This window comes from Berghia stephanieae, chromosome 3, assembly GCF_034508935.2.
Source record: "Berghia stephanieae isolate SIO BIC M18660-M18661 chromosome 3, UCSD_Bste_1.3, whole genome shotgun sequence".
Classification (NCBI taxonomy): Eukaryota; Metazoa; Mollusca; class Gastropoda; order Nudibranchia; family Aeolidiidae; genus Berghia; species Berghia stephanieae.
This window is the reverse complement of record NC_088362.1, coordinates 77328009-77338008: the sequence shown is the minus strand read 5'-3', so window position 1 is coordinate 77338008 and position 10000 is coordinate 77328009. Positions and strand designations below refer to the sequence as shown.

At 34.7% G+C, this 10000-nt stretch overlaps 1 protein-coding gene across 1 annotated transcript in view; it reads left to right on the top strand.

The window, feature by feature from the left end:
- Positions 1-10000, top strand: part of LOC144968497 (protein lin-28 homolog) — a 96141-nt gene that overhangs the window by 36 nt on the left and 86105 nt on the right. Inside the window, exon 1 of the mRNA XM_078906929.1 lies at positions 1-177. This exon is cut by the window's left edge and continues 36 nt beyond it. Coding sequence (XP_078763055.1) covers positions 159-177 — 19 coding nt within the window. The 5' untranslated portion in view covers positions 1-158. The remainder of the gene's footprint in view (positions 178-10000) is intronic.

Below are 10000 nucleotides of genomic sequence, written 5' to 3'. Positions count from 1 at the left end.
GAACGAGCAAAGCGTCCAGTCGACCAATCGCTAATTCGGATATTTTTATTCTTCTTCTCATGCTCTGTGCTGTGGTGCATGCGCGCTGATTTCTAAACGGATTATAATAGCTTTTATTGTTGTTTATTCCAATATTGGATTTAATAACTCATTCGAACATGGAGAATTACATCATGGGTACGTATTTAATATGTTATTTGAAGTTCTTACATACTTATTCACTGTTTATTTATTTTATTTCATGTCCATCCCCACCAACGCGTTGCTCGCGCGCTCTCTTTGGTTGGTCTTTTTTTCTTTTCTTCTGACTTTAGAAAAGTTTTTGACTAATTAAGCACATCGGTTAAATGTATTATTCCAGGTTATTAACAATAGAAATAATGTTTTTCTCCCATTTTTATAGATTTCAAGCTGTCTTTCTCGACATTTCACAGAGATTTAGTAGTTTTTATCTGTCGATAAAATCTCCCCCCTTGACCATCCTCCCCTCCATGTTTGTAAACAGAGGGCTCTGTCCACTACTAGTTTGTGGCTGACCGACGCCATTACCCGTCAGGGGCGTTACGTAAAATTATGCTTCCCACGCATTGGCCCGCCCGTATCGCCTCTGCCATTGGTGCGTTCAGACAACCGTTACGTCACTCCCTGGATTGACCTAGTTTTCGTCCCGTCTCTCTTACAACTCAACCTGCCTGATTTGCTCTTACCTGGCCTGGACGTTTCGTTCCTGGTCAGTACACACAACAGAGTAAGTGCGGGGAGGGGAAGAAAGAAAAGAAGGGACTGTTGGTTTGAGAGTGATGAGAGAGGAGACCCCAGAAAATAACAACATGGAGTATTCTGAGTTGAAGAGTGAGAGGGTGTGTGAGAGTGAGAGTTGTGTATCATTTGGAGACAATGTTGTGGGGGTTGTGATTTTGATGAGGGGGGGGGGGGGGGGGGGGGGGGGGTGGAGGGGGAGATGATCCATATTGATTTAGCGTGTGAACGAAGAAACGTCCCTTTCCCAAACAGTTAAGAAAAAGCCTGGTCCCAACTTAAAAAAAAAAAAAAAAAAGAAAGACAGCGATTGTGGTGTTTGAAGGCGATTGGTATTGTCATTGTCCCTTTTTCCGTTGTGTGACTCGCCATCATCATCACTAACGGCAGCGGAATTGTTATTATCATTATCATTGCCATTATCGTCATTGTCCTCCCTTGGTTCTTGGTCTGCTCCTCCATTGTTTCCGACATCAATTGTAAAATAATCCTAGCGGGAGTGATTTGCGATTCGACTTTCGGTCATCGTATTTATCTGTTCGGTATGCATATGATCCAAATCATAATCAAGATATGTGACTTTCGGTCATCGTATTTATCTGTTCGGTATGCGTATGATCCAAATCATAATCATGATATGTGACTGAAAAAAAACCCCAAAAGACTTGACTTTAGCTCTTATATATAGGGCAATATCCACTCATTGTGCTCAAATCGCTTTACAAGGGATCCCTGGACAACAGCAACACTTAACATGTAGGACGGACATGACGTCTATTAGTCTAATAGTATTAGGCGATAATACATTTTTTTGGGACAGATACAGCGCTGTTAACAACCAGGTACACATTTTACACCTGAGTACGGTGAGAGAATGTGAGTAAAGTGCCTTTTCCAAGTACTCAACTATGCGCCGAGCGAGGCTCGAACCCGGGACCTTCCGATCCGAAATCGAGTGTCATGCCACAAGACCACATAGCCGCACCATCTCAGAGTATGACACAATTGGAGAATAATGAATATTTTAATTCCGGTTACAGTGCAGCTTGACCAAAAATTGAACAACAACAAAATCGAACACAATTCTTGACGGAGAACGTTTCAGGAAAAAGATACATTCGTTAGTCACATGAACAAAACTGATTAGAATTAGAAAGGTAACACTTTACTTAGGATTTAGCAAACTGGGAGAGGAGGTCTTAACACATCTTGCCATGCATGATAAAAAAAAAGTAAATAAACGTAGAAAATAGTCTTAATGAAAATAACCAATAAATACAATCTTCTTTGAGCTAGAGTGCGTTTATTGTATAGAGCCATTAAAAAAATATCAAAATAATCGATGCACACATTATGATAATGCTTTGGTTTTACATTTACAATGATTTTGGTGCTGATTTTATAATTATATTGGTCTACATTTTTTACGTTGACGTCACTCATCTCTTTGTTATTATTTTTAGACAGCTTGTTAATGATTAGTTCTCACTAAATTATGTAAATAAGTCGTCATTCAGGGATTTTACAGTCTTGCCTAAGAGTAAGGTATCATTAAAAAAAAAAAAGAGATATGGAAGAGGGACTTGAACTAAGGACTTCTGGGTTGCATTTCAATGCTTTCACCACCACCTCGTCCTCAATGGAGATTGGATAGATTTGTTCCAACGATAATCTGCTCACGATAATTTTAACATTGTGATGAGTGATTAAGCATGGTTGAACCGCGGTAACGAGCCTATATGCATTATGTGCATGTTAATGCATAAAGGTGCGAGATGGATCTACGTACATGTCTTATGACTGAAATTGAACTTTTGTCAGATCTTCAATGAGCTTGGAGGTTGTGTGTGTGTGTGTGTGGAGGGGGGGGGTGGTAGGGTAATGATAATGACAGTACATTGTCACACACAAACACACACGCTATAGACAACAAACATAAAATCAGAAGAGAGAGAGAGAGAGAGAGAGAGAGAGAGAGAGAGAGAGAGAGAGAGAGAGAGAGAGTGAGATGGGGGGGGGGGGGGGCAGCATAAATCTGCGATGTTTTCTTTGCTTCGACTACCCGCGGCATTTTGTCACCTCGCTCTAGCTCAATTTGCAGCGCTGCACTTCGGCTAACGCCATAGTTGAGTTATTCCAGTCTTCCACGGGAATAGACCTTAAAGTCAAATTTCCTCAAAGGGGTGGATGCGTAAAAGGAATTATATTCCAATTACTGTTTTTTGTTTTTTTTAAACAATTATTTTTTAAAAAATGTAGATCGCTCCGAGTACGTTTAGTGGATATTGCCTTACATAAAAGCTCAATTAAAACAAGGGAGGGAGAGAGAGAGAGAGAGAGAGAGAGAGAGAGAGAGAGAGAGAGAGAGAGAGAGAGAGAGAGAGAGAGAGAGAGAGAGAGAGAGAGAGAGAGAGAGAGAGAGAGAGTCATCTGTTCTACTCATGACATTTATTATATAATATTTTTTTTTCTCATCGTGTAACGGTATGGATGTTGCCAGAGTTCTATACTATTTGAATAAACTGGGCATAAATGTGTGGTCTTGGGCGTGCGCCAAACTCGCTGACCTGATTGTGAAACTCGAGCAGCAGAAACGTACAGCAGCAATGAGGGGGGCCGCCATGTTGTTTGCAGAAGAATGAATGTGTCCGTCCTCAGCCCATAGCAAGCTGCCGCCATGTTTTGACGTGTGCGCGGTGACCCAGATATGATCACGATTGTCCTATTGCTGGTCTATCCGATTATTGTTGTCTAGGTGACCTCTTGACCTCTTATGGCCATACGTATATAATTTGTTTTTGTTTTACTACCGAGTCTGTAAGCGACTTTTAAGTTGACTATAAAAGACAACAATAATAGGCTCGGGAAAGATGTCTAAAAGACAGTGAGCAGACCTGTCCAGTGCTACTACTACGAATAATTCGTAGAAACGCGAATTTTTGACTCCAGCTTCCGAACTATATTCGCCTCATTGACTCAATAAATGTTGTTGAAAAGGAAAGATTAGTTCCTTAGAACCTATAATATTGAGGACTTAGGATAATTTTTTAATCAAGTTGAAAGCAAATTGTTGTTTGTTTTTGTTTGTTTTTTTCATTTAAAGTGAAATTCTACTCTTTTCCCTTGGAAACTACGAATTTTTGACATTTCAAGTAGGCAGCTCTGATTGAGCAAAGGAAAGAACAATCTTGGCATGAAGCTCGGTTGAATTATTCCTCCTCCTCCTCCTCCTCCTCCTCCTCCTCCTCCTCCTCCTCCTCTTCCTTCTTCTTCTTTAAAATAAAAAATCTTGTGAAGTGAAAACCTTATGTTAGATTATTTCCACTGTGATATTCCGAAAGAATTAATTTGATTAAAATAGACAGATTAGTAAGAATTTCTTAAATTTAAATTGTATGCTGACGGGCATCCGTTTACATTTAATAAAAAAAACTCCACATAGTGATATTTTATTGTGACGGATATGATACAAGCGACGTATACATATATGTAGGTCTGACATTCGGACCCAATTGTGGGCCTAGTTTGTCTTTGTTGTAATGGACAATATTTTGCGTCATTAAAAAAAAATCAACTACCAAAGTGTCCCGATAATGAATTGGATTATCAGACCTGCAAATAAGTGGAATTCGGTTTCAATTTACTTACAATTCCAAGACTTATCTTGATAAAGATCTTATTATGTCTGTTATAATACGTTATTTCCATTTTGTTTAAATACAACTTATTTCCTCTAGACAGAGATTTTTCAGCCGAATCTTTAGAGCGGAAAACAGTTGTTCTTTAAAATATGAATTATGATAGCAGATATGACTATACTGCTTTTGACCACAGGGATGCAGTAAAAAATGTGCTGCAGGCAACGAGACACAGTCTGTATATTTTTATCTAATAATTCGAAAGATAATACTATTACAAATGTAGCAACCCAAAAATAATGCATGTTTTTAAACATAATATATAACACTATTTTGAAACATATATCAAGATGAAAAACAGGCATTCATTTTTATTAGTACAATTTTGATTTATTCATTATTATTACTATTATTATTATTATTATATTATTATATTATTATTATTATTATTATTATTATTATTATTATTATTATTATTAGTTATTATTATTATTATTTATTATTATATATTATTATTATTATTATATTCTTAAAATTTGGGCTCTGCGATAAAAACATGAGAGATATACAGATTTTTAAAAGGCTTTTATTATAGAGTGTCATCTACGTGATACAGATTTGATCCGGATGAAATAGACCTATCGACTTATTATTATTATTATTATTATTATATATTATTATTATTATTATTATTATTATTATTATTATTTATTATTATTATTATTATTATTTAAAATTTTTATTTTTTTTTACAAATTCATTTATTAAAAAAAAACAACACGATAGCGCCTAACAGACATCTTAATTCTTGTCTGCGACTTTGGAGTCCTTTGTTTATTTATTTATTTAATTATTGTTGTTTCAATTTTTCTATCACGAAAATCCTGATTTTTATGTTAGAATAAAACGATTCTATTTGATCTATTCTTTTGATTGTTTGTTTATTTTTCATTATTTTTCCGAATTTTTTTTTCTAATTTTAAATTTAAGTTTGTTTATTCCTTTAATAATTTTTAAAAATTCATTTCTTTTATTTGTTTATCATTTGTGGTTATCTATTTATTGATTGCGTGCAAAACGATATATTATTTGTAAATTTTTGTTTAGTAGACATCTCTCTCTCTCTCTCTCTCTCTCTCTCTCTCTCTCTCTCTCTCTCTCTCTCTCTCTCTCTCTCTCTTCACGCAAACACAAGCTCGCACATGCTGGCGCATATCCACAGCAATTTATATTGTTCCACCCCCCCCCCCCCCCCACCCTCATTCCTTTCTCCTTTTCCCACTATTCCACCGCTTGGTCACCCCCCCCCCCTCCTCCCCACACCCTGAGGCTATTGCTATTGGCTGAAATGCTGTACGATTTAGTAGATTTTCAGGTAATTATGACCATCGGCTGTACTACTATAGGACTTTGGCCTTTACACGGTAACCTACTTTGCAGACTGAAACTTGCATAATACTTGGCCGACCTGCAACTGCTTCAACTACGCCGTTTGTGTTTAGATAGTTTGCAGTATGTTTATGTTATTTGAACTGGATGTCTAGAGCGAACATTGCAGACCACTTGTTTTTGGCTCACTGTTATTAAGAAGTATTAAACAGACATGTCCGTAACTGTCTTTATTAACTAACATAATACTTTTGCCTGGCCAGAGGTTATTTGCTTTAATAATAATAATAATGATGATGATGTGCATTTAGTTTAGCGCTTTCTATGCAATTACATCTTTACAGTAATGGTATGCTTGCTGGCAAGACATATGTTTTTGTTATTCTTCTACTTCTTCTTCTTCTTCTTCTTCTTCTTCTTCTTCTTCTTCTTCTTCTTCTTCTTCTTCTTCTTCTTCTTCTTCTTCTTCTTCTTCTTCATCTTCTTCTTCTTCTTCTTCTTCATTATTATTATTATTATTATTATTAATATTATTATTATTATTATTATTATTATTATTATTATTATTAATTATTATTATTATATTATTATTTTGTTTTGTTTATTTTTTATTCATACGACACCAAGATTAAGATGCCTCCCCCCCCCCCCCCCCCCCCCTTCCCTCAAAGGATATCATAGTAATGATAATGATGGTGGTAATAGTATTAGAAGACAAGGAGTAGTAATAATAATAATAAGAAGAAGAAGAAGAAGAAGGAGAAAAGGCAGAAGACGAATATAATAATGATAATAATTATTATTATAAGTAGAAGAAGAATGAAAATAATAATAATAATAATTTGTGTTACAAAAAAAAAAAATAAAAACAAATATCTGTCAACGAAAATATTCTAAACTCTAAAATATTATTCCATCAACGCAAAATACCCACGTCCAAATATTTTCAGGGATCTACGTAGATATATTTGTATGTGTGCATTTTTATGTTACGTTCATTAGTACCTGTACTATTATTATTATTATTATTATTATTATTATTATTATTATTATTATTATTATTATTATTATTATTATTATTATTATTATTATTAATGGCGCAATCGTAAGGGGCCTCTCCGAAAATCATAGCCAAACGGTGTGAAATTTATCTTGTTCTGCCGTTGAGAGAATGGTTATTTAATTAATTAATTAGTCAGTTTATTTATTTACTTATACGATAACTTTGAATCAATTTTATTGTGTAATTTCCTTCTGCTTTGATACTGTATCATACCATTTTCGCTTCTTCTTAAGCCTTCAATACATTTTTTTAAAATCTGGGTTTAGGAATTCGAGTCTTCGGCACGTGTCATCAGTCATCAGGTCTCTCATTTATTGTTGGAAAACGTTTGTTTGGATTTTTTTAAAATGTCGTTGTTTAAACCGTTTTAATTTCATTTTATTATCTTTTCTTTAATTAATCAATTATTTTTTTTATTGTTAAGAATTATTAATTTGTTTGTTTCATTTTGCAAGGAAGTAGCTATGTCTTAACATTCATTTGTTTATAATATTTTTTTTAAATATAAAAATAGTAATAATAAAAATAATTTTAAAAAATTTAAATAATAATAATAATTAAAAAAAAAAAAAATAATGGTAAAAGTAATAATAATAAAAAATAATAATAATAAAAAAAGAATAATAATAATAATAGTAGTAATAATAATACCTTTGCTTTGATTTTTTTTCCCCCTTTTTTATCTCTTTCTTTATTTTTCAATTTTTTTTTCTTTTTCTCTTTTTTTTTTTTAAACTTTTTTTTTTTTCGTAACACCGACCAGATCTGTTGACAATGGACAGAACTATTTCATTAAGAGTATCCACAAATTACGTATCATCCCCGTGTCCACCTCGACTGTCACCTGAACCCATCAACACCCTCCGTAGTCGTCGTAATAGGAACTAGGGGGCAACCAACAGCCATCGTCATCACCATCACTCTCCCGTGTTGTGTAGATCACTCAGCTGTTTCTACTACGACCACCGACTCGTAGTAATCTCGTAGTAGTTGTAACCTTGACCTTGTGGATATCACGTGACCATGTGTTGGTTGGCGAAGGATCTCTTTACCCTCGATCTCCACTCTTCGCTTGTCTTCCACGAGTCTAGGTAGGGACCTTTTCCGAAAAGTCATTTTCTATTTTCATTTCATTCGGACCATCATATCTTGTCTTTGCCTCTGTCGTTGAAAAAGTATCGTGCTGAAATTTCAAAAGCGACCCTCAGATTTTGCAGTCCACTCTTCGTCTTTTCTTCATTCTTCTCTTCTCTGTCCACTAGCTAAGCAAATTTGGCATCGATTATTCGTCTGCATCCTTGGTGGTATTTTAGTCCCCCCCCCCCCCCCCCCTCCTCCCCTTCCCCCATCTTCCATCTCGCTCCACTACTATCGCCTTCTCATCCCCTCTCCGTATAATTTTATCTTGTACGCAGAATGACTGGCATAATGTGTGAAGTCTAAACCAATGAAATCTCTCAGCTCACTCCCGCTAGCCAATCGTAGAGCGCGTTACTTGGCATGCATCACACTTAATGGTTGGTCTCCGTTTTGCTGATTATACTAGGACACAGAGAAAACAATACTACGAATGTTGTATCTATTCTTTGGGGATAAACATATCTGATTCGATTTGACGGATATTTAATACATTCTTAGAGGATTAATTACCCGTAGCAACGACATCGTATTCGTGCATTACAATGGCACAAGGTAAGCAAACGTTTTATTCTCGGGCTCATGAGACCCCCATACATTCTCTCCCGCGGATCCACATACACACACATGCGTTATCTGGGAACAGTGTCGAGTTGAGAACGGAGAGTTCCTAACATCGATAACGGACCTTTAAACGTGGGATTTGTCTAAATATCTCACATTTACCTCATTTTTAATGTTCAATTTTATTTGTCCAATGTTATATCGTATTAATGATATCATGTTGAAGTTGAGGGTTTCTTACATTTTAGCGAAAATTCACTGCTTTTTGCATCATTTTGAAAAGCCTTCCTCAGACCATTGCAATTAAACGTCCCTATTTTTTTTGAAACCGTCAATTTTAAACATTTTGATTCCATAATTTTATGATATGATTTTCAAGTTTCAATCTTACGTTGATTTGAATATAAATTTCTAAAAAGGTAAATGCCAGAATGACGTCTTTTGATGCCAGAGACAGGAGGTTCTACGAGTCTCGAGGCCTCCCACTCCTCTTGACTCGACACCATCTTATTGCGTATTACGTTGGATTGCAATCGTGATCGACCCTGATTTCCACTGATTAAGGATTATTTTTAGAATGTCATAATATTCTATTTTTAAAAGAAAAGAAAACAGCTCATTTTTCATTGCGACTTTCTCAAAAATGTGTATGTAGATATAATTTAGTATCAGAATAGTTTCATCCTTGTCAGCCTTATAAAATATAGGCTGTATAGATTAGTAGGGTATACGAGATATAAGTGCATTCTTGGAAGCCAACGATGACCAAATTCAATTCCCCAACCCCTTATTCGATTTTTTTTTTAAAAATGAAAAACAATATTTTACATTTTAAAATTTTGAAGACAATGGCATTATTACCTGTTCTCATGTATTTTACTTTTTGACGGATTGAATTTGATCTTAAATATTATTATTATTATTATTATTATTATTATTATTATTATTATTATTATTATTATTATTATTATTATTATTATTATTATTATTGTTGTTGTTGTTGTTGTTACAACATTAAAGTTCATAATTAAAGGCTACAACAAGACACAATGATGTTTCTAATATTCAGAATGCATCCCCCTCTATAAAGCTCGATTAATAGCATCTTGAAATTCTGATTTATTATTTTGCAAAGCAAACAATATTTTGCTTCTTGTATTTGTGTCAAAATGTAAGCCTAGGTTAAATTACAGTTATAGCCGTCAATCTTCATTGACATTATGTTATCACTTTACCAGGCCACGATCGTCAAAAAAAGTTAAAAGTGAGTTGCCATTTGTAGTGCTCAGGGGAAACAATTTGACGATTCCATTGGTTGTTCTATAGATAGAACGAAGATGACGTCACTCAGGTCTTTGTTATTGTTTTTTGCCTTCCATATTTATTAGTAATCCTCACTAGCTGTATTAATCAGACTAACAACGTTCAAGATTACACATAGTTTTGTGTG